The 24,591-nt window shown below is 57.0% G+C and overlaps 1 protein-coding gene across 1 annotated transcript in view; it reads right to left on the bottom strand.

The window, feature by feature from the left end:
• Window positions 1-220: 220 nt before the first annotated feature.
• Window positions 221-24,591, bottom strand: part of COL23A1 (collagen type XXIII alpha 1 chain) — a 356,590-nt gene continuing 332,219 nt past the window's right edge. The window contains exons 9-29 of the mRNA XM_042982305.1: window positions 20,437-20,553; window positions 19,604-19,639; window positions 19,192-19,218; window positions 18,698-18,724; window positions 16,780-16,833; window positions 16,187-16,249; window positions 15,708-15,752; window positions 13,891-13,968; window positions 11,793-11,846; window positions 11,095-11,139; window positions 10,124-10,213; window positions 9,234-9,296; window positions 8,834-8,890; window positions 8,531-8,557; window positions 7,505-7,567; window positions 7,366-7,419; window positions 7,136-7,162; window positions 3,931-3,984; window positions 3,705-3,791; window positions 1,831-1,869; window positions 221-1,403 (exon numbers count right to left, since the gene is read on the bottom strand). Coding sequence (XP_042838239.1) covers window positions 1,401-1,403; window positions 1,831-1,869; window positions 3,705-3,791; window positions 3,931-3,984; window positions 7,136-7,162; window positions 7,366-7,419; window positions 7,505-7,567; window positions 8,531-8,557; window positions 8,834-8,890; window positions 9,234-9,296; window positions 10,124-10,213; window positions 11,095-11,139; window positions 11,793-11,846; window positions 13,891-13,968; window positions 15,708-15,752; window positions 16,187-16,249; window positions 16,780-16,833; window positions 18,698-18,724; window positions 19,192-19,218; window positions 19,604-19,639; window positions 20,437-20,553 — 1,110 coding nt within the window. The 3' untranslated portion in view covers window positions 221-1,400. The remainder of the gene's footprint in view (window positions 1,404-1,830; window positions 1,870-3,704; window positions 3,792-3,930; window positions 3,985-7,135; window positions 7,163-7,365; window positions 7,420-7,504; window positions 7,568-8,530; window positions 8,558-8,833; window positions 8,891-9,233; window positions 9,297-10,123; window positions 10,214-11,094; window positions 11,140-11,792; window positions 11,847-13,890; window positions 13,969-15,707; window positions 15,753-16,186; window positions 16,250-16,779; window positions 16,834-18,697; window positions 18,725-19,191; window positions 19,219-19,603; window positions 19,640-20,436; window positions 20,554-24,591) is intronic.

Below are 24,591 nucleotides of genomic sequence, written 5' to 3'. Positions count from 1 at the left end.
CTACACAGCTGAGCCTATCACCCCTAGAACTGTAAGAAAGAAACATTGCTGTTTTAAAGTAAGCTTTAGGGTGATCTGTCATGTAACAGTCATTGGCCGTTGGATCGGAGGAGAGTATAGGGAGTCCGTGACATGATGACTGGATGGAGGGCTCAGCCGGCATGTAGCCGGCCAGGCCTTGAGTCTGTCTTTCTAACACCAAACCCTATCTTTGCCCTGACCCTGAACAGCTTCCTCTGGTTTCTGGGGGGGAAGGGCAGGCTCTGACCCAGGAATTGTCCCTTGTACCTGCCCAGCCAGCAAAGGCCAGGCTGAAACCTTGCCCAGAGGTGCTCAGGGGCAGTCTGCAAGGACAGGCACACCCAGACACACACTGTGGTTTATTACGCGCAGCGATAACCGTCTATACAGAGAAAGGAGGCAAGCATCTGGGCTGGGGGTGACAGCTGGGAGCCCCTGTCAGAGGTGGGGGAGCCTCTCCTCAGAGCACGGTGGCTGGGGTTGCAGACCCCCTGCTCAGGCTGGCCGGGAATCCACCCACGCCTTCTTCGTCTGCACAGCTCATCGGAAGGACCATTTCTGGCAGGCTGACCGGAGCTCTCCCGGGTGGGGGCAAGAGGAGACCTCAACTCTGAGCTGCGGGCCAGTCTCCTTGGGCTGGCAAAGTCCCATCATGACCCTCTTCTGGGTGCAGCAGCCACTCCAGTCTGGGACCCGCCGTCCTCCACACTCGAGGATCGAGAGGCTCCTTGCAGCTGGGTCCACGGGTGGTGGTCTCCTCCGGGCCAGAGGCACGTGTTCTCATGACAGGCTAGCTTCCTGAGGCCCACTGAGCTTGGTGGGAGTGGGGGCGCGGCGTGCTCCCCAAAGCTTGCAGCATCCAGCTGCAAGTGCCGGGCAGAAATCTTGTCCTGTCCCGGTGAAGCCAAGGCCCAGAGGGGCCCCAAGGGGCGGGCAGCTGGCTGTGGCCAAGTCCAGAGGCCAGAGAAGCTGGGGCAGCTGCGTTTGTCATCCAAGCCCCGGACCTTTCTGGATGGGGTGGGCCCCAGGGCTCCAGAACCTCAGGGGACAGTCTCTCTGCTAATCAGGTGGCTGAGGGCCCAACCCAGCATCTCTGCAGCCCCTCCTGAGCCAGGCACTTTCACCTTCGTCTCCTTCCCAGGAGAGCCAAGTCCCATGGCTGCCCCTTGGGTACACAATTACCCTGGACCGGCCTGTCCCCTTTCCTGCCAGCTCCACGTGCTGATTGTTCCAGGGCTGGGCCAGGCCATGCTCTTAAATGCGACAAGGCCGCAGGTGGTGCATCCCGTGAAAAAAAGATCAATATATTACTGTTCTGTTTTTACAAAAATTAAAAACGTCCACACGCATCTGTACAGGTTGTGAGCTGGGTGCGGGGGTCACTGGAAGAGGAGGGAGAGACTGAAGGTGAGGAGGGAGGCCCTGCCCTGATCTGAGCACCCTGTCCTGCCCATTTCTTCTAGAACGGGCACGCCCCCAATCCTCTCATGCCCGGCTCTTGGCTTTCACCCCCTCTCAGTGGGGCAGTTTGGGCAAAGTCCCAGGGGGGTGCAGATGGCTTTGCGCTGGCTGGGCCAGGTGCTGGGCAAGCCCCGACTGACCGACAGGGTGGACTAGTCACCCGGGACCACAGCCCCAAGCCTGGGGCCACACGAAGGGAGAGTCAGAGCTGGGGTCGTGTCATCCCAGGGTAACCTGGCTATTCAGTCACTGTGTGGGGAACCGCAGACACCCAGCCCCTGGGGTCTCCCCCACCCCCACCGCTGCCCTCCTCACAGCCTGTCCTAGAGACTCCTCCCTGCAAGGTACCTTATGCCAGCAGCCAGGCACAGGCAGCCCATCAGGGCCCTGGAAAAGAAAAACGTTTCAGTGGGGATGGGGGTGGGGGACTTGATCAGCTCCCTACACTCTGTACACCCTTGCCCTGTGTGTAGGGAGGCAGAGCTGAGGGAGATGCCACACGAGGCCACTGGACCCCACTGAGGCAGGGCCCGAACGCCTGTCCACCTGGGTAGTCGGGTCACAAGACATGAGGGCCTCTCACTGGGCTTGTCCCGAGTGCGCCCCCATGGGGCTTGGTTTGTTGGGACACTAGAGCAGGGACAGAACCAGGGCACTGTGGAGTATCCGGTACTGTGCTGGAATCTGCCAGCTAGGAGATACTGAGGGGCTTCATGGCTTCCTGCCCGCAGCCATGATGGTGGCTCCGGCCCCTTACACTGGGGGGGCCTGAGAGCTCTCAGGAGTTTCTCCAAGAGTGTTTTGAAGGGCAGTCCAGGAAGCGGGATCCCCCTCTGGCCTGTCCTGGTCCTTGTGTCTGGATCTGGGTGGCAGGGCAGAATGAGGCTGTCAGGGTAGAAACCGGGGTGGGGAATGGGGGTTGTCTGGGGGTGCCAGCATGCCAATGCCAGCCCAGCACTCAGACACAAGGTGGGGTGGGGAAGGTTTCTAGGGCAGCCTGGAGGGTGAGGGAGCTGGGGAGGGACCCATCAGGCAGCCTAGAGTCTTTGGGGAACCCTGGGGGGAAAATTCTTCATTCCAGAGGCACACACGGGAACACATTCCATGGAGCTGCCAGACATCTACCAGGGTCACGGGCTGGGGCCCACAGGGAAGTGGGGGGGAGGGGCAGGAAGGAAAGGAAGGCAGGAGAGAGGAGGGGGGGTAGAACAGTGGGCACAGGTGCCCGGAATGCACAGCACAGCACACAGCAGGCCAGACCGCGTACCACAGGGCAGGGCCCGCTGCCCCTCGCCAGGCCCCTGGAGCCCGGTGCCCCTCGCTGGCCTCCACATTTAAGGTTCTCCTGTTTCAAAGACAAAGGCTGAATGACCCGGAGGGAAGTCTTGGCCCCGGGCCTGGAGTTTCGAGGCTGGGCCACCGTGTCTCTCCTCTGTCCCTGCAGTTTTTGAATATGGTCACCACCCTCCTATTTCTCTCAGTGACTCCCCAAGACCACCTAGTGGCCCTAGAGGCAGGGCCTAGTACCCCCACTGCTTGGATGAGGAGACTGAGGAACCAGAGGGCTGGTGTGACTCACGGGCAGTCAGAGGACTGGGCATCTGGGGTCCCTCACCCTGATCCCCCTTTGAAAGGCAGCCAGCACCCCTCATGGCCGGGTGGCCAGGTATGACCATCTGCTCAGTCTTAGTGTGGAAGGTCCCTGTTTTCCCTTTCCTGTCTTTTGTGAGCTCCATGGCAGAGTGTGACGTGTGGACCCTCCCAGCCTTCCGGGGAGGGGAGTGAACTGTGGTAATTTCCGGCCTGCAGTCCAGTGGGCCTCAGGGGCTGACGTGAGAGAGAAGGAAAGGAGGAAGGTGTGGGGAGCAGGGAGGGACTTTGGGGCATGCAGAGGGGGTGCAGGGGCCGCATGGGGCCACCCATACCAGCAAGGGACACCCACCCAGAGAGGTGAGGGTGTCCTAATCCTCTGTAGCGCCAAGGAAGCTGAAAAGAGATGGGCAGTGACCCTGGCAAACACTGAGGGGGTGGGTCCCCCTGAGGCACGCTCAGGGTGGGGAGTCAGGACCAGAATGAGAGAGGTGCCTCCATGATGGCAGTGACAGCTGCGGTGGTCTCTGGGGCCTGTGAGTGAGCTCTGAGGACAGGGAAGACATTGGCCTGACCCTGGCCTGAGGCGGCAAAGACCTGGGTTGGGGCTCCCGTTCTGCCCCGACACGTACCACCGGACACGGCTGGTCCAGGCCTGGTGGTCCCGGCTCACCCTTCTGGCCCTTCACACCTTTCCGGCCCGGGACTCCTCGCTCCCCCTGCACAAGGAAGGAGATGGGTGTGTGGCCAAGGCTGCCAGGTTCAGGACCTCTCCTCCGCCTCTCAGAGGGATGGGCCTCCAGCTGGCAGCCACCCCTGCCCTGCTGCGCCCCCATCCCAGCCTCCACCGACCCCCACCTTCTCTCCACGTTCACTCCGGTCACCTTTCTCTCCTCGGGGTCCAGGGAAACCCTGGAAAAAGGAATAAAATGAGGTTTGAGGTTTGGTCCTGTATCTGTTCATCTCTGTGCCTCCATCACTGCCCCTTCCCCATGCAAATTTGTGGTACCCGCTGGCCCCACTCAACTCCTCGGTGACACGTATGTTCGGCACGAGGCTGATTTCAAGAAAAGCATACACTCAGGACGCTAGCACTGCTTCCTCCAAAAGAGAACACTGGCGGTGTCTCTGGACAGAAGCCCTCAGGCAGACGGCTTTCTCTCGCACGTCACTGTCACATGCTGCTGGCACTGGCCCTAGCTTGGTTAGGGACAGAGACTCAGGAAACTTGTGGAAGTTTATGTCACTATCTTTGATGGACTCAGAAATGGTGACCTTTGTTGAGCCTTTGGCTTAATCTCTTACCCACCTCTACCCACCCATTCATCCATCTGTCCATCCACCCATGCAACCAACATTTTTTTAAAACTTTTTAAAAGTTTTTATTTATTTTGAGAAAGAGCACGGGCAGGGGAGGGGCAGAGAAAGAGGGAGAGAGAGAATCCCAAGCAGGCTCCACACCGTCAGTGTGGAGCCCGATGTGGGGCTCAAACTCACAAACCGTGAGATTATGACCTGAGCCGAAACCAAGAGTCAGACGCTTAACCAACTGAGCCACCCGTGTGCCCCTGCAATCGACATTTCTAAGCATCCACTAGGAACTGGGCTGTGGGCTGGATACTGAGGACAGAGAAACAGATTTGATGTGTCCCCCTGCCTTTATTTTCTGTATCTTATGTTTTGACATCTTAAAAATTTTGCTGGCTAGGAAGAGGCTGCCCCTCCCTCATGTTGAGTTTTGGAAACAGCAAAGGGCTGGTGTGGGGCACACCTTTTATATGTAAACTGAAAATCCCCAAATCACTCCCTTTATCTGCCTCTCACACAGCAAGCTGAAATCATCCCAAGGGCAGGTAGCAGGAAACTAGGGACCACCCCTACAGCCCGGAGCCTGCCCAGATTATTCATACTAACTAATCCTCAAGTGTCTCTCCTGCTCTGTCTTGCCTTTCCCAAGGAAGCCCAGGAAAAGCTCTGGCTTAAGCTGCCCCCCACTCCCTTCTACCTCTGGATCAAACCTGGTGCTTCTCCATGTGCCCTGCCTAGTGAGTGAGCCCTTCCCTTGGGAAACATAAGTAACATATTTTTCTTCCAATGGCATTGGCCAAACTGTGTCCTCAGTCACCTCCACAAATTAAAACCCTGCAGTTACAAATGTGACACTTCCCTCACGGTCTAACATGGCAGGCAAGAGGATATAGAAGATGATGGTCTATGCTCAGTGACACAGGATGAACCAGATGCCATTAGGTCCGAGGGAGAGGGGCTGTTCTATCCAGGTGTGAGGTCAGGGAAGGCTTCTGAGCACACTCCCCATGTCTGCTGGGCCTGGTGGAGTGGGCGCAGGGCCAGAGGCTTGCCAGGTAGAGCCGGTGGGCTCTGAGCTCAGCTCCAGGCCTCCCAGAAGGCAGCCGTGGCCACACTGCTGGTGGCCTGGTCTCTTTAGCTCCACTACCTCCCTGACAGAGCCTGAAGTGGATTCAGCATTGGTGTCTTCTCTGGACCCTTTTCATGGATGGAGCATCATCTTCCCAATCAGAAATTCTGTGTCTACACTTGCTCTCCCAGGTGACATTCTCTCCTTAAAGCTAGGGTGGACACCAGAGTCCGTGCAGCCCTGCATCTGGTCACCATTGCCCTTGCAAGAGCCACCTGATTTTCCTGGGAGCCACCCTCCCTTCTTATAACCCACTGACTCCACTCCCAGCTCCTGGAGGGAGGATGTGACCCGGGCTGGCCAATCAGGGCGCTGCATTTCTCACGGCAAGTCATGTTTCAGCATTGACCCAACTGGGGCCAGAGAGAGGTGATGAGACTTTTCTAAAAGAATACAGAGTGAGGCAAATGGTCTTTCTCCAGGGTTTGGGGCTATTGCCTCCACCTCATTACCACATGTAACTTGAAATGACACCCCAACAGAGAAAGCACAGATGGGAGGACGAGAGGGTGGGTTGTGTGGATCCACGCACTGTCCCTCTGGATTTTTTAAAATTTTAGAGAGACAGTGTGCACAAGTGGGGGCGAGGGGCAGAGGGAGAAAGAGAGACACAGAGAGAGAATTCCAAGCAGGCTCCATGCTCAGTGTGGAGCCCCAGGTGGGGCTTGATCCCACGACCCTGGGATCATGACCTGAGCCGAGATCAAGAGTCAGACACACAACTGACTGAGCCACGCAGGCACCCTTGGATTTTTCAATTAGTTATCAGTTTAAGCCAGTTAAATATTTTTTAATGTTTATTTTTGAGAGACAGAATGCAAGCAGGGGAGGGGCAGAAAGAGAGAGGGAGACACAGAAGCTGAAGCAGGCTCTAGGCTCAGAGATGTCAGCACAGAGCCCGATATGGGGCTCAAACTCACGGACCGCGAGATCATGACCTGAGCCGAAGTCGGACACTTAACTGACTGAGCCACCCAGGCACCCCAGTGTAAGCCAGTTTAAACTGTTTTCTGTTGTTGGCCAAAGATCCAATCAACCTCGAGCTAATACTTCCTCTCCTCTTCTTCCCTCAGTAATGTCTAGCTGAAGCTTCAGCATCTCTCACTAGGCTATTGCAACAGTGCAATTTTTAAATGACACAGAATGATACAGGATGACACAGAATCCAAAGCAGGCTCCAGTCTGTCAGCACAGAGCCTGATGCAGGACTTGAACCCACAAACTGCAAGATCATGACCTGAGCTGAAGTCGAAAGCTCAATGGACTGAGCCACTCAGGCACCCCAATGCATCATCCTTCTATCCATTTATCCATCACCCATCCATCTATCATCCATATTTCCAACATCCATCCACCTATCACCCATCCATCTGTCCATCTGTCCATCCACTATCATCCATATATCCATCATCGATCCATCGGTCCATCCACCCATCATCCACCCATCAAGTACCTACTCTGGGCTATGAACTAGACTTGGCATTGAGGACACAGGGGGAACTTGGAGTTTCAACCCTGGAGAAGGGGGTCACATCCAAGTCGCAGATCAGGTGACTGTATGGCCAGCACGGGGTCAGAAGCTACACACAAGAAGAGCCTGATCACAGGGAATGATGAGATACTTACATCCAGGCCTGGCTCCCCGGGTCGTCCCTGAGGAGAGACAAAGAAAGATGTGAGGGGGCTGGGGAGGGGGTGCCAGGAGCACTAATGGCTGGGATGTGCAGCCTTGTGAATTGTCCACAAGCCTGATTTCTGGCCCCGGGACAGTGTGGTGTCAGGGGTTGAGCCACCAAGGCCGAGCGACACCACAAACATGTGGCCATACTTGGGGGGCGTTAAAGGAGGGTGGTTACCTTCTCTCCTTTGGTTCCTGGCAGTCCAATAAGGCCCGGCGGGCCAGCTGGCCCCTGGGTGGAAAAGGAATGGGTCAAGAAGCATGACAGTTATAGGAATTAGCAGCCTGGAGGGATGGACAAGGCTCGTGACACTCACAGGCAGGCCGCTGGGGCCTCTCTCCCCTGACACGCCCTTCTCTCCCTTTGCTCCGTCCAAGCCCTGCAAGCCAAGAGGAGACAGCAGTCAGTGGGGAGGGGTCAGACAGACAGCAGGACAGGAAAGCTTGGGGCCTCAGTGACAGGCGGGGATGCAGGGCAGAGGGACAGACTCCAGGCTCTCAGGGGCTTGACCCCAGCTTCCTTCCAGTGCACATAATCGGAATGAACTGAGTGTGTGCACTTTACCTTTCCCCACCCATGGGTGCCGTCGGTCATCACGGGAGATCGTTGCGGTCACACCCATTTCACAGATGAGAAAAGAGAGGCAAGAGAGAGGGGCAGGGACGGGCCCAGCCACATAGCCAAGAAGCAGCAGAGCTGAGGACCAATCGGGTTTCTGAGCCCCAGCCTTGGACCTCATCCCTAACAGAAGCTGTCTCTTCTAAACACGATCTGGGGAGGCCCTTGGGACAAAACAGAACCAGAAACAGCCCATCTGGTCGGCCACATGCTTGGCCCCACTCAGCTGGTGGGAATCATGACCAAGTCCCGCCGGCCTCTGGGCTGGGGGAACGGAGAGGTAGTCTCTCCCCCAGGGTGCATGAGAGAGAAGCCAGGCATGGCAAGCAGGGAGGCCAGCTGGCCTCCTCCAGGCAGGGCACGTGGGCAGGCCACATTCATGGTTTTAATTTAAGAGCAGAGGACATGACATTATGTAATACACACGACGCCCAAGGCTTCATGTCCAGGCTGGGGGCAGTTAAGACGGATGTGTGCATGAGGCAGCAGACTAGTGCTTGGGCAGGGGGACAGAGCCCCAGTGTGGGGCAGGGGATGCTGGCTCCAAGGACATCAGGGAGGTTGTACTCCAGGGGATTCTGAACATTCAGGCCCTGGGATAATGCGGAGCTGGTCTGGAGCCCAGTGTGGGGCCCTCGCTGCCCATTAGCAAGGCTTTCTGGAACTGTCTAGGCTGTGGGTCTGAAGTGAGTAGGGGGGTTTCCACCCATGCCCCACAACTCACCTTGGGACCCTGGATTCCCTGAAGGCCCTGGAGGAGGAGAGAGCAAATCAGAAAGGCCATCGGGCTGGGTCCAGTGCTCGGAGCCAGGTTCCTCTTACAGTGGGTCGCAAAGGCTCATGGGCCACTCACTGGCCTCCATGGCCCTGACCTCTGTGGCCTCCCAAGCCCAGACCCAGGCTCTGCCATAATGCTTGATGTGGCCCCTTCCCCACCGAGAAATCCCGTCATCCCCTGGGCCACAGCTCTAGGCCTGGGCTCACTACCCTCTGCATGTCCCAGCTACTTTAAGCCAAATGCTCTTACCATGGGGCCTGGGGGACCAGGAGGGCCTGGGGGCCCTGGCTCCACTATGATCTGAGCCTAGGAAGCAGTCAGAGGTGGATTAGTCACCACCACCCCTCCCCCCATCATATGTCACCCACCCATACTTGAACACATTGGATGAGCACTCCTGGGGGTGCTGGGCCCTGAGGCACTGGGCCGAGTCTCCTTCCTGCCCCCAGAAGGGCACACTGCCTAGTGGGGAGCCCAGGGGCTGGCCTTTGGGTTCTCAGAGGGGCCTCAGTTGGAGGACACAGCCGAGGCTCCCCCTCCCCCTCCCTCGCTGCCCTTTGGTTGGCTCAGGCCAGGTGGCCTTTCTGTCCCAAGGTTTGGGGCCACAGCCGGTCTAAGCTAGGACCCTGGTCCTCAACAGCCCCCTTACCAGGCTCTCCCGTAGGTTGTCAGATGCCGACTCTCCCTTCTCCCCCTTGGGGCCGTCGGCGCCCTGCAGGACAGGATGACCTTCAGCCCTTTCCGTCCATCATCAAAATCCCCACCATGGTGGTCAGCACTTCCCCTGCCTTCCCCATGAGGCCTCCAGCCTCAGCAGTGAGTTGGCCTTTGTAGCTTGAAGTATTTTCCCTGAATCAGTGACATGCTCCGGGTGCCCAGCACAGGGAGTTTGGGGAGAGCACATTGATAGTGGTATAAATTGTGGGCTCTGGAAGCAAAGACCTGGGTTCAAACCTGGTACCACCTCTCTAGCTGAGGGAGCCTCATGGATGGACACCAGACGTGAAGAGGTGGCATCTGGGGGCTGTTTGAACCCCAAACTCTTCCGGTCCAGCCACTATGACGGTGATAGATAGTGGACATTTATCACCCGCCAGCCACCCTTCTCAGGCCTGTCATGCATGCCCTCACAAGTGGGAGATTATCACCCCCATTTTGGAGGTGAGGAAATGGAGCCCCAGGGGGCTTAGGATGCTCGAGCAGGGTTCCAGAGTCAGCAGGAGACAGAGCCGGATGCGAACTTGAGCGGTCAGCGCGTGTGACCTAACCACCTGCCAGCTGGGCTCCACCTTTGCGGAGGCCTCGGGAAGCAGGCGGTAAGTCCTTATATGGAGGAGGAGATGGGGCTCAGAGGGTCTGAGCAGCATGGACTGTCAGAGCTTCCTTTCAAAGGCTCGGTGACCCTGAGCTGGGGGGGTGGTGGTGGTGGTGCTGGCAGGGCCCCAGCTGCCCCCCTCCCGCCCCTGTAGCTGCTCTGGTGGGCATGCATCTGCCTTAGAGCCCCACGTGGGCAAACAGGGGGGACCCAGCCACACCTACCGGGAGGCCCGACAGGCCCATCTCGCCTGCTTCCCCTTTGGGTCCGGCCGGCCCCACCTCTCCTGGGTCGCCTTTAGCTCCTTTGGGACCCTGTGAGCCACAAGAACAAGGGGTTGGTGAGGCTAGCAGGCTCCCTTCCCCACCCCAGCGGGTTCCCAGAGCTTAGTCCTGGCCAGGCCAGACCCTCACTTCTTTATCCTGGGCCCCTGGCCCAGGTAAGTGCAATGAGGAGCCCGAATGAAGACGGGGCGCAGGGTGGGCCAGTGCGTGGAGAGGTGGGGTTCGGGGGAATGCGCAGCCCCTGAGGGGGCACTTATGGGGCTTGGGGTCAACCCTGCGCTCACATCTCAGAAGCTGGTGGTGGGAGCCCCCAAACCCCCCGTACAACCCATCATCCACTCAGTGCCCCTTCTGGCCACTCATTCCCTCTCTCAACCAATCACATACTGTCCAAGGTGGGTACACTAGGGACCCAGCACTAAAGACACTCCCGGCGACGCCCCTGGCACTGTGGTGTGTCAGTAGGATCACACACAGATATACACTTACAGGGACACTAAGAGTACTGATAGCAACGGTAACGACATTAGCTACCACCTGAAGACTCTGCTATGTTGTGCCAGGCACCCACCCTGCTCTGTTTTCCACACACAGAATTAGTTACCTCTCACAGCTGTTACCACCCTCACCTCCGGGCGAGGAACCGAACCGAGGCTACTGGAAAATGAGCAGCTTGCCTGAGGCCTAAGGGCAGACTCAGGACATGCACACAGGCAGCACACTCTGTAATGTGGCCCCTCTCTAGCTCTGTACACACACACACACACACATACACACGCACGCACACACACATGCACACGTGCATTCATGCACACATGGACGCACACACACATAACATGCACGAACACAGGCACACACGAAGCGCAACACTAGGCACCAGCATTGCCAACCAAATAAAAAGGCCCAGAGACCTTCTCTCCATCGATTCCCGGGGCACCAGGCAGTCCCAGCTCGCCCTAGGAGGGAATAGAAAGCAAGGGGGGTTACGGTGTCCTGTGGTCCTGGAGAGGGACTTATGGCTGGGCTGCCCCCCCGCCCCCGGCCGCCGGTTCAGCACAGCGTCCCTGGGTCGGGTCCCTGGAGTTAGTCAGGTCCAGGATGGTGGCCATTGGGTGCCCGGCCGTGTGCCAGGCATTGCCCCCTGCTCTTCTCGTTTCCTCAGCTCCAATGAGCAGATGCAGCCCAGGGCTATAATCTATAGTCTGGGAGGTTACAGGTTTGGAAACTGAGGGTCAGAGGATTAAATGACTCATTCTAGGCCACACAGCCCAGGCTGGGACCAGATCTTGCCTGATTTCCAAGTCTTAGGCTCTTTCTCCTGCGCTGACTAAGCAGGGTGTAAATGATGTCTACAGGCTATGTAATCTATGGGATTTGGGGATGTCTCCAGGGTTTACATGTGTGAATGAGGCTTCCCGGGGAGGAGCTAGGGCTGGGAGGAAGGCGGCCAGCTTGGTTAGGAAGGAGCAGGGCCGCTTTCTCTGAGCCCCTAGAAGCCAGGCTGGGATGCCAGGAGAGAAGCAGAGTGAGCATGGCAGAGAGGAGAGGGGAGGCGGGTGCTGGAGATAAGGGGCTCGGGGTGAGGCCACACAACTGCCCGTGAACTGACCTTGGCTCCGGGGATCCCTGGTGGCCCTGGGGGCCCCTGTGGCCCGGGAGGACCCTGTATGTGAAAGTCAAGCCGGTCAATGTTCAGGCAAAGTATCCCCCTTGTTGCTAGCTCACCCCTTCCACCCCAGGGATCAGGGCTGTGTCCGGCTGGCCTGTAGGAGGGTCAAGGACCCTCACAGCCTGCTTCCCACCCTGTCAGGTCAGGCCCTCTTGTCTTGTGAGGGGGCAGGGTGCTGGCACAGGCACTGGGTGAGATACCACAGTGTCTACTGCCACAGAGGGTCCAGAATCCCTCTGCCTTCAGAGCTAGTATCCCCCAAAGACAGATTTCTTCACAACACTCTTCTGCTCAAGATCCTGCAAGAGCTCCCTGTTGCGTCTTGAAGCAAGCATAAATCCCCCACTGGCATTCAAGGCCGGCCAAAAACTGTATCCCTCACAGCGGTCCAGCACTGCCCTCTCTGCCCCTCCCGTGAGTCCTGGGCCTCATGGGTAGGGGATGGTATCTCTAGGTCTGACCCTGCTCCCCAGCTCCCGCTCCCACCCAGGCTTCCCACAGGCTGCCTGCCCACCATGGCTCATCTGTCACCTTCCAGAGGCACCCTGCCTAGACCCTCACCCCAGCAACCTGTCCCCTTCTTGCTGGCACCTTCGTTGAGACATCTCTGGTCTTCCTATCCTCCTCCATTCCACCCACCCAGGCCCAGAGCCCACCCCCACCCCACTGTGGCCTCCCTGCCTCCAGCTGCCCGCCTTCCACACTTTGATTCACCTTCCACACAGTTCCCCGGCTAGCCTGCTCACAATATGTATTTTTTAAAGTTTTTTTTTTTTAGTGTTTATTTATTTTTGACAGAGAGCACAAGTGGGGGAGGAGCCGAGAGAAAGAGGGAGACAAAGGATCGGAAGCAGGTTCTGTGCCAACAGCAGCGAGCCCGACATGGGGCTCGAACCCACGAACCGTGAGATCATGACCAGAGCCGAAGTTGGATGCTCAACCGACGGAGCCACCCAGGCGCCCCCTGCCCCCATAATATGTATTTTTAATATCACGTCTCTGCTCAAGAACCAACTGTGGCAGCCTGTGCCCATCAGCTGGAGGCATCATTCCAGCCTGGCATCCAAAATCTACTTCCTGCCTCCCTATACTCAGGTTGCTTCTCCAAGTGGGGCTGGGGCACACCATGCCCATGTGTGCCCTTGGGCTGCAACACACCATGCAGGCCTGGGGCCGGCCACTTGAACTTCAGCTTGAACTTCCCTGAGGCCCGTGGGAGATAACTGGAATGGGGCTCAGGTAGGGTCAGGTGCTGAGGCCCCGTGTGGTCTCTGATGACTGCCCCTCCCCTCCCCCTCCCTAGCTTCCCTCCCTGGGAGCCGTGAGCAGCTAGCACCCAACCTCTCTCTCCACTGGTGATGGGCCCCCAGTTGGTCTGGCCCCAGACAGGGCTCAGAGGCCCCAGGCATCTCCCGAAGCTCCTTGAAGCAGGCTGTGCCATTGTCAACCTCTACCGACAGCTCTTAGAAGACCTAGCCCTCTGGCCTGGGTTCCCTGGGAAGCCTGCTGAGACTGGACATCAGGAAATGATCTGCTTCCTACCCCTGAGTGGGGAGCTTCCCTTTTTTGCTTTGGCCACTGGGAGCTGGGGGCCACATAATCCATGTTCCCAGCAGCTCTTAGCATCGGGTGGGTCTCAGCATAGCACTGATTTCCTTATCGGGTGCACCTGGTGGAGTTGGGGGTCTTTGTGCCAAGCTGCCCTTGGTTCTTTGTGTAAGGAAGTGCAGGATTGGGGCACCTGGGCAACTCATTCGGTGAAGTGTCTGACTCTTGGTTTCCGCTCAGGTCATGATCTCATGGTTTGTGAGATCGAGCCCTGCGTCGGGCTCTGCGCTGACAGCCTGGAGCCTGCTTAGGATTCTCTCTCTCCCTCTCTTTCTCTGCCCCTTTCCTGCTTGTGCTCCCTCTCTCTCTGTCTCAAAATAAATAAATAAACAAAGATTAAAAAAAAGTGCAAGATTAACATGAAAAGTATGTGGTTGTCCCCTCAGGAAATGAACAACAGGGGTGTATCCTGGCCCTTCCAGGAACCTACCTTCAGGGCATCCAAGATCCTGCCATCGTAGTCAATCACCACTGTGTCTCCTTGCTCACCCTTGAGGCCCGGGGGACCCTAAGGCAGGAAGAAGAGTAAGAATTTCAGGGAAGGGCCGCGGTTTTCAGGTCTGTGTCTTAGCCAGAGAACCTGGGAACCTGGCCTGCACGACGGTCCGTGTAACTTGAGCTGTAACCTGGTGGGACCCCCGCAAGCCCATACTCCAGAATCTACTTGGGCACTGGGACCCCGTTCACTGGGAAAATGCTCCGGGGGCCCAGGCAGTGGGCATCAGGGAGGGAAGAGGGCTCTGAAGCAATGAGGGAACATGCTCCTGCCTGGTCCGGCTGCAATTCAGGTGTGAATTGAAGTCCACTGAGGCCTTATCTTGGAGTTCTCCAGGGAAAACAGAAAGTCTAATTTTGATGGGAAGTTCTTCAGATTTTTAAAAAATGTTTATTTATTTATTTTGAGAGAGAGAGAGAGAGAGAGAATGAGCAGGGAAGGAGCAGGGAGAGAGAGAATCCCAAGAAGGCTCTGCGCTTTCAGCACAAGAGCCCGACATGGGGTTCGATCTCCCAAATGACAAGATCGTGACCTGAGCCCAGATCAAGTCTGACGCATAACTGACTGAGCCACCCAGGTGCCCCAGGTTCTTCAGATTTTTAGATGTTGGCAAACAAGCAAAAATAAACACACTCCCCAAACCCCCAAACGCTACGACGACCAATGCGAAATGTGCCAGCTGGATCTTACCCTTGGATCTTACCCTGGGGCCTCCGTTTCCCTGCCTCTGACGGAGGCTGCACATGCCATGCACTAGTAACCAGCACACGGACGCCCAGGCTTACATGCTCCTGCATGGACACGACCGTCCTGCCCTGACTCTCTGAACCTCCCTCCATCCCAGGCTGCCCTCTGCTGGCAACACTCTGGTCAGGCCTGGGGCTAGCCCCCTGCAGAGGGCGGAGACACCCAGGTCAGGGCCTCATTTGCCAGCTACCCGCACAGTCATGGCCTGTATGGAACTGTATGGTTCACACAGAACCCCACGCTCAGCGCCTCATTCAGCCCGGCCACCTGCATGACCAGGCTGTGCGCCTCGCCTTGTTTTGTGGAGAAAAGCAGCCTCCAGGAGCATGAGGAACGTGATGGCCGGAAGCCACAGAGCAGAGGACAGGACCCTGGATGTCAACCTAAAGGTGGGTTGATAGGGGCTGGTCACAAATGATCTGAGACCAGCCCTGCTTCTGGAGATGGGGACGAACCTTAAGCCTGAGCCTCAATGTGCGGCAAGGCACCCCGCAGGGGTAAGGTAATGCCACAGGGGACAGATTGAAGGTCTATGCTTAACTATGAGAAGAAAAGACTCTAGGAGGACAGACACTCACATGGGGAGGACTTGTTTTCACACATCCATAAGTGAACCATTGAGGGGCACCTGGGTGGCTCGGTTAAGCACCTGCCTCTTGGTTTCGGCTCAGCTCATGATCTCGCGGTTCGTTGAGTCCGAGCCTGGCATCAGGCTCCACGCTGCACGGAGCCTGCTTGGGATTCTCTCTCTCCCTCTCTCTCTCTCTCTCTCTCTCTCTCTCTCTCTCTCTCTCTCTCTCTACCCCCACCCTCTCCCCACTCTCTCTGTCTCTCTCAAAATAAATAAATAACCTTAAAAAATTAAAAAAAACGCTAATGAATTATCAATTAAAAAAAAGACTCCCATTTTCTGGAGCTCCTCTGGGGTCGTCTGGGGTACAGGGGCTTCTGAAGAACCCGGGCCCCTGGGTCCTCTCGGTGTGGCCAGAGGGGAGACTGCTTACCCGCAGCCCTGTGGCTCCATCGGCACCTTGCTGGCCAGGCTCTCCCTGTGGAGACACGAGGTTGCAGCCGTCTATGCATGGCTGCCCCACGCCCCCTCCAGTCTTCTCTTCACCAAAAAGCGCAGGGCTCACATGCTGCGGCCCTAAGGGACTAATTTTTGTGACTGCCACGTCAGGAATAGGGCTCATGGAAGGAGCACCTATGGGACCCTCCTCTGGCCCCACGGTGTGGAGAGATGGGCCACTGAGGGAGGGCTATAAGATGACAGCCACAAAGCTGAGCTCGGTGGAGGCCTTGTCACTCACCCAGACCCACTGGCCACCCAGGCCCCAGGCCGGCCTCTGACAGCCTGAGGAATGAGACACTAGGACCCAAGCCCTCCCGGGACTCCCCACTTCAAAGGGCAAATTGGAGGTGAAGCCACAGGGAGGTGTCCCCATGATGGGGACACTGGTCTGAGCCGCGCACTGTAAGGCACCTTTGGCCCTGGGGTGCCGTCCACACCGTTTTCTCCTGGAGGCCCCACACTCCCTGGCTCGCCCTGCAACAGAGACAGTTCACAGCGAGTGAGCACCAGGGGCCAGCTCGGGGCTACCTGGGCCTACTGGCTTTCAGGGGCTCCTGGGGAACGTGCCTGAGCCCCCCTGGGGTTGAGGGGAGATGGGCCTCAGGACTCTCCCCAGCCCTGGGGACTCCATACCATGGCCAACTTCTCTGGTGTGGGTCTTGGTGCATAGTTAGGGCAGCTCAGGGGCTCAAGAGACATTTTGGAGGCTGACTGGCCATCTCTATGGTTTGGGAGAGCAAGGATGATACCCTGTTCCTAGCCTGGGGACAGGATAGAGTAGGGGCCACCTGAGATGGGAACTAGGAGGGCCTGAGGGTGTGAGGGGAGGCAAATGACCGGATGGGATGCCCTGCCTGGTGCAAGTGGGGCCCAGGGCCTTCCTGTTGCCTCTCTGGCTTGCCCTGGGCATCAGCACATGCCCCCACATTGGAAAGGGCCAGCCAGGGGCCTCACCAGGCAGAGGGGAGGCAAGGGGCCTTCTGGGGGGAGGCACATGTACCTACCTTGGGCCCTGGGGGTCCAGGGAGCCCTGGCTGGCTTGGCGTCCCGTCATCTCCCTGTGGAGAGAGAGGCTGAGGCTGCAGCCCTCAGGCCGGGCATACCGGCTTTGGACGTCTCCCCAACCCTGCGCTCCCCAGTACACCAGTCCTCTGCTGGCACCAACACTGGTCACACTGGGTCAGGACAGGGGTGGGGCAGGTCCCCCAGGGCCAGCCCAGAGCGTGTGTCAGCAGGTGTGTGCAGAAGGAAGGCGGATGGGCAGGTGGAGGAGAGAGGGATTTGTTCCTTTAGTCAACAAATGTCATGGGGCCCCTGGATGTCTCAGTTGGTTGAGCTTCTGACTCTTGATTTCGGCTCAGGTCACGATCCCATGGTTTGGGGGATCAAGTCCCGCATCAGGCTCTGCACTGACAGCATGGAGCCTGCTTGAGACTCTCTCTCTACCTCTCTCTCAAAATAAATAAACTTTAAAAACAAACAAACAAACAAACAAACAAACAAACAAACAAATATCTTATGAGCACTCTCTGTGCAGATAGGGTCCCCGCTCAATGGGTGACAGGGATTGAGGACAAAGAAATATCCAGATAAGCACATAGCACCATGCCAGGAGGTGGAAGCAGTGGTGGAAAGGGAATATAAGAGGGTGGCAGGATGAAGGGGCTTGGAGGAACGGTCTCCTTGGGGAGGGGACAGCTGTTTGGAGACTTGGCCTGGGAACAGGTGGGGAAAGATCATTCCAGGTCAATGGTTCCCAAACTTGAGTGCATGTCAGAGTCACCCAGGGGCCTGTTGAACAGACCAGGTCTAAAAGTTCTGGTCACCAATTCTGATGGGGGTGGGGTGTGTCCACACCACCAAGCCATTCTCCGACACCAGCCAGGTGTCCTGCAATTCAGCCTAATTCTGATATGTGTCTACCAATCTCGAGAGTGTCAGATGGCACCGGTTAAGGGCCCAGTCCTCCAGGACTCTCCCGCTGGCTGTCCCCAACCTGCACACTCCAGGCATCAGGAGTAAGCCTGTTGCCACTTTTACTTCTCATCAACTGACGATAGAGTGAAGATTCCCACCACCTGCTCCTTGGGTTCCATCAGCTTTGCTACAGCGGCTCCCAGAACCCAGAGAAACACTTTACTTACTAGATTACCAGTTTATTATAAAGGCTGTAACTCAGAAACAGCCAGATGGAAGATATGCATCTGGCAGGGTACTAGGACAGTGCGTGGGGCTTCCGGGCCCTCTCCAGGAGTGCCACTCTCCCCAAGTCTCCACGTGCTCACCAACCCGGAAGCTCTCGGAACCCCATGCTTTTGGGTGTTTATGGAGCTTCACTGCACAGGCACGAATAATTAAATCGCCCACCACTGGTGAGATCAGTTCAACCTCCAGCCCCTCTCCCCTCCCTGGAAGGCTGGTGGCTGGGACTGAAATTCCCAACCTTCCAAAGGTTCTCCAGGCAACCACCCCCCATCCTCAGGTGGGGGCCCAACATCGCCTCATTCACATGACAATAGACACCTTCAAATTAGGTTCATCCCTCAGGACATTTCATGAGTTTTAGGAGTCTGCTCCAGAGACAGGGAGGACTGAGACTAAATATGGATTTATCATAAATCACAACATCCTGGGGTGCCTGGAGCTCTGAGGATACTGCTGGTCCTAGAACCTCACTTTGAGAACCACTGCCTAAGGCTGTGAACTGGGAACAAATTTGCTGTGTTTGAGGAAAGGAAAGGATGAGGGAATAAGTGGATAAATGAACAAGATCCTGGCTTCAGAGACAGAGGACAGAGGACCCATATGTGAGGACTTTCCTGTGGTCACCCCCACCCCCCACCCCTCGCCGGCCCGGCCCCACTGGGAGCCCTGCCCTTCTCTCCAGCCTCTTCCCACATACCCCACAGGGGGCCCCCTCACCTTCTTTCCAGGAATGCCAGGCTCACCCTGAGGAGGGGGTAAGGGGGTGCAAGAGAGAGGTCAGAGCCCTCAGAGCAGGGCCCAGACACCAGGCCACCTGTTCCTCTGGGAGAAGTGGCCTTGATGACTGGGGACAGCCTAGAGATCCCGGCCCCACAGACAGGTGCACACAGATGCTGGGGCTGACAGTCTTGGACTCCACTCCCGACTGGGTCCCCCTCCCCCACAAGCTGAATGATCCTGGGCAAGTCACTACTTTTGCAAGTGGGGGGTGTGAAGCCCCAGCCTCAGAGGGTGGTTCTGAGATGAGAGAAGTAATGAAAGCCCTTTTCCTTCAGGGAAGACCACAGCTTGCCCTCCCACCCCTGCAGGTGCTGTTCACAGCAGGGGACGGGGGGGTGGGGAGGGACAGCTGTCATGGGGAGGGGGCAGTGGGGTAGGGAGCCCATCCCTCCCAGGCCTGGGGCAGGGGACACGGAGTAAGGAGCACCCACCTTGGGCCCTGGGGGTCCCTTCAGGCCCTGGAACAAGAGAAGAGAAAATATTAAATGGGATACTGGAGGCTGCTTTTGGGAGGTTCTCCTTCTGGTCATTTTATAAAGGGTGACACCAGGTGCTAGATGGCAGGAGGCGGGGCTGTGCTGCCTGCTCTAGGCCTGACCCTTCCCCATGTCTACAGCCACTTCTGCACCAGATCTCAAGCAGTGCAGTGGGCTGTGGGCTCCCTCCCAGGGACGTGGGGCTGGGGGCCTAGGCCCATCGGTTCCCTGATGCTGGTGACAGGGCGGGAGGGCAGGGGTGCCCGCACACGCACACCCCCAGTGCGGCTGTAAGCGGGACAGGGGCTTCCGGGCCTGCAACCATGGGCCTAGCAGCCCAAGCCTCTGAAATGCCCTGGATACTGACCATCTCGCCGTCTCGTCCAGCCTCTCCTTTGGGACCCTGAGGGGGCAGAAGAGGAGAGCCTCTGGAGGGGATGCAGGGGATGAGAAGTGCAGGGGCTGAGCCCACTCCCCCCACCAGGCCCTGTGCTAGGGCTCCAAGTAGTCTCTCGTGTCGTGTCATCTTGACCAAACCCCTGAAAAGCGGGTGCCATTGTTCCCATTTCACAGATGAGAATGTTGAGGCTCAGGGAGTTACACGCCCAACGTGAGTAGGCATGGATGAGCCAACTGAGTAGGTGCCCTGAGAGGGGACAGTTTGGTAGAGGAGCTGGATCTGCACGGGACAGGAAGGACAGGCCTGCGTCCCTGTGTTGGGGGAAGGGGAAGGACATGAAGTCTGGCCTCCGGGGTTCGGGTAGAACTATAGGAGGACAGCTGAGCCTAGCTAGTTAGTACTGGAGGTGGGAAAGCGAGAGAGAGTGAGAAAGAGAGAGTGAGGGAGGAACAGGGCTTGGTAAATCTGCCGGAGGAAGCGCCCACATGTGGGTCTCAGGGCCAGGGTTAGGAATGGGAGTGAAATCACAACCGATATCAGGTTCAGGGCCTCTGGTTCTATTTGGGGTGGACCAGGATTTGGGAATGAGTTTGGGGTCAAGGTCTTGGATGGCGGTAAGTATAAGGCTGGAGTGGGATAAGTGTCTGGGTGGGGGCTGGGGTTGGGGTTGGGGTTAGGCGTGGATCTGGGTGTGGACTGGGGACAGGGCTGGGGCTGGGGTTGTTTCTGGGTCAGGGGTTAGGGTTTTGGTAGGTGCAGGACCAGGTCCGAGGTATTTCCACTTCCATGCCCTCTCTTACCTCTGGGCCTTGTGCTCCCCTGGGGCCATCTTTCCCAGTGTCGCCAGGAGGGCCTCGGACCCCAGGGGGTCCAGGGGGCCCCGGAGGCCCAGCAGCTCCGTCTTGCCCTTGGTCTCCCTGGAAGACATGGTGCATGACTCACCGGGAGGGGAAGGAAAGGGGCTCCAGTCTCCAGAGAGAAGCCTCTGCAGATGGACAGGCCTGTGCCTTCCCTTCCCCAGCTGGAGCGGGCTCAGAGGGAAGCGCCTTGTCACTGCGCTTCTTGCCGCTTTTTGGTGGCCACACGAAGGGACAAGCCCTTGTACTCTGACATAAGAGGCTAACAGGACCCTTCCCCTCCGAGGAATGTGCCATCTTCCCAGCTCCCAGTGCCTGGAGCCCAGCTCTGGTGTTCAGTTGAGAGTGGAGACACGTTGGATGTGGGAGCTAGCACGTGGGCCCCACTGGCCCCCTTCTTCCTGGAGAGGGCGCTGCACGCCTCCCGAAGGACCTTCCCGTTGGGCAGCTCCTGCTTTATTAGGTGCTGGAGGTGTGCTTCTGGGCACGTACGCAGAGCAATGAGCGCTCGGGCTCACACAAAACCCGCACGCAAGTGTTCACAGCAGCTTTACGTGTAATGGCCCCAAACCGGAAACAACCCAATGTAGCTACCCAATGGGTGAAGGGTTAACTGACAGGGATACAACCATATCACAGAACACTGCTCAGCAGTAAGTGCAAAGGGACAAAGTACGGATGCGTGCAGTAACTTGGATGCATCTCGAGGGCATCACGCTGAGGGAACAGAACCAATCTCGAAAGGTTACATACTGTGTGGCTGCATCTACACGACATTGTTGACATGGAAATGTCATACAGGTGGAGCACAGATTAATGGTTGCTGGGGGTTAGGGATGGGGTGGGGAGGGAGGGAGTGTAGCTGGGCAAGGCCACCATGAGGGGGTCTCTGCATGTGGTTACAGGAATCTACAAGCGTGATAGCACTGCCCAGACTTAAACACCCCCCGGGTGAATATAACGGGTAAAATCCAAATAAGGCAGGTGGACTGTATCCATTTCCTGGTTATGAGCTCGTACTTGAGTGAGGCAAGACATTGCCATGGTGTGGGGGGGGGGGGGAGAGGTGGAGAACGGGACAAGGGGTATTATTTCTGTTTTTTTTTTAATGTTTATTTATTTTTGAGAGAGAGAAAGAGGAAGGGAGGGAGGGGGAGAGAGAGAGAGAGAGAGAGAGAGAGAGAGAGAGAAGAGAGACTGAGCATGAGTGGGGGAGGAGCAGAGAGAGGGGAGACACAGAATCCAAGGCAGGCTCCAGGCTCTGAGCTGTCAGCACAGAGCCCTATGTGGGGCTCGAACTCACGAACCGTAAGATCATGACCTGAGCCGCTCAATCGACTGAGCCACGCAGGTGCCCCTCTGGGGTATTATTTCTTACAACTAATTGTTGACCTGCAACGATCTCAGAATAAAAAGTTAAAAAGAGGAGCATCTGGGTGGCTCAGTCGGTTAAGTGTCTGACTCTTGGTTTTCGTTCAGGTCATGATCTCATGATTCATGAGTGTGAGCCCCTGTCGGACTCTACGCTGACAATGCGGAACCTGCTTGGGATTTTCTCTCTCTCCCTGTCTCTCTCTCTCTCAAAATAAATAAATAAACTTAAAAAAAATACATAAAAAGAGCAATGAAGGGCCACACAGTCTCTGTCATGCAGCATCCTATCCCTGACTCAAGGACCTGATGTTAGTACTGGGTCAGACCTCAGGCAGCCAGAGCCCTCACCTCGAGGTCCTGCCTACAATGAGGGAGGATCACTGTGCCCCCGGCACTTCCTGCTACCCCAGTGGTACCTGCCCAGCACTGGCACAGGGTATAGTAATGGGGCATGCTTGACTCACAGTGTCAGCAGCTCCCAAACTCCCTGTAACCAAGAAAGGAAGAAGCCTCTGGAAGAGGTGGCCCCTGCTGTGTGCCCAGTGCCGATGAGCTAGGACTTCCCAGGTGTCTCACCCAACCCTTGTGACCACCTGGCTGAGACACTGCTATTGTCCCATTTCACAGACGGAGTGGTCAGGAACAGCAAGGGTAATTGTTTACCCAGGGTTTCAGAGCTGGGAAAGGCTCCTCTGGCCATTGAGGAGAGCAATGCCTTTTGGACATTTTTTTAAATCCACAGACCCCATGATAGGAAAGTTCACCTCTTCAGCCAGCTGCACCTAAGACACAGTTCATTTGTTTTTCCAATTAAAAAATTAACCGAAGCTCTCAATGTCCCCCACTCAGGTCTGACCCTGCCGGGGGCATGACCAAGGGGCTACAATTCCAGTCCAGTGTAAAGAAACCCAATGGTGTGGTTAGCTCAGCCAGCCATGGGTGGTGATGGAGGTGGGTAATTCCTATTTCATTTTCTGCTGTATCAGGAAGAATTCGAAGACACCCCATTGTTCCTTTCACAGCCTGGGGCCCCCATGATGGGCACCACTGGTCTGGACTCTACTTGTTGGGGCAGAAAATGAGTTTAGACACTTGAACAGGCCCCAGGACAGGTTTTTTAGGCTCTTCCCTTGAGTTACTCAGGGTGTGAGGCTGGCCAGCTGCCTTGTGTGTGCCCTGGGATCGGATGGCTGAGGTCTAACCCTGGAAATGCAGGGGTGAGTCACGGGAACACGCAAGCCAGCAGGCGCGGACACACCAGTGGGCCAGGCTACCTTGAAGATGCGGCGACTGTACACGTGATGGTCTCTACTTATAAAGCCCGGATTGAGTCGTGGGAAAACCATCTAGTCAGCAAACGGGTTGTGTGGTCAGGAAGGCAGAAGGGTGATTCAGAAGAGGCAAAGCCGCTTAACCCAGCCGAGTGATTGGGAGAGGACAAGAACGTTCTCCACAAAGATGGCCGCTATGCTCGTTCCCATCCCGCAGGCCCCTTGCAATGGGCGTCCCCCCCTCTCCCCATCAGGATCTGGGGCCTGTTCCTCTTTCCCCACCTTGACTCTGGTTGGGCCCCGTGACTGATGGGACCAATAATATACAGTGGAAGTGATACCGCGTCCATTCCAGATATAGCTCTTAACTGGCCCGACCGTTACGTTTCTGGCCTCCTGGGATGCTAGTTTGGGGATGCCCCTCTAGGAAGCCCACTGCCAGGCTGGGAGAAGGCTTGATGCACAGAGACCCTCCCCAGCCGAGCTCCCAGGCAACAGCCTCGTCAACTGTGGCCATGGGGCGTGCCATCACCTTGGACTACAGGCCCAGCAGCCTCTGCCTGCGATGAGATTGCCTACCCCCACCAACCCAAGGGGTCCTGAGAGACTGTGGCACATTGTCGTTTTAAACCACAGAACTTTCAAGGGTGGAGGCTGTTTCAGAAGTGGCTGGAACACTGGGACAAGAGGACCTCCACGAAGAGCGAAGGGAGGGCTTCAGAAAGAATCTCTCTTTCATGACCCCCCGGGCCAGGAGAGTTCTAGTCTGTTGAGGAGTGGGCATCCCCATTTAGAGTACCAGCTTTCACACACCCAACAGCAAGCAAACCAAAGGATTTTTCTCGGCAGCCACAAAGCTCCACACAGGTGCCCTTTCTTTGACTTCGGGGCCACCTTGCCAGCTTTCGGGGGGCCTTGCCCTCCAAAGGCTCAGCACAGAACAAGCTCTGTCCTGGGGACTCAGCCTGGCCAGCCGGCTGCTCTCAGCTCATGCTCACGACCACCTGTGATGTGGGCCCTCCTGGTCTTGTTGCACAAACCAGGCTCAGAGCCTTGAGGCTAGAGGGATTGGAGCCCAGCCAACACTTGGCGCTGAGCTGCCTCCTCTTTGCATCCTGCCACCTTCCCCACCCCTCCCCCCCCACCCCCGCTCCATCCCTGCCTGCCTCCAATGCTTGCAGAGGCTGGCTGGGGGGTGACTCATTCACTGGCTACAACCTCCACTCCCTAACCTTCTTGAAAGCAAGTAGGAACCCACCACTCCACTGCCTTTCTCTGGGCGGTCAGGCCTCTGCCCTGGCTGTGGTAGGAATGGTGGGGACACGCATTTAGGGCCATTTAAGTGGCCCTCTGCTGAGATCTGCTTCGTTGGGGCCACCCCACCCGGGGTCTCCACGCTGCTTCACCGAAGAGACCCCATCACTTGCTCTGCTTCGTTGAAGAGACCCCAGGT

This window comes from Panthera tigris, chromosome A1 (genome assembly GCF_018350195.1).
Source record: "Panthera tigris isolate Pti1 chromosome A1, P.tigris_Pti1_mat1.1, whole genome shotgun sequence".
NCBI lineage: Eukaryota > Metazoa > Chordata > Mammalia > Carnivora > Felidae > Panthera > Panthera tigris.
Note: the sequence above shows the minus strand (reverse complement) of the source record. Positions and strands in the feature narration are given on the sequence as shown.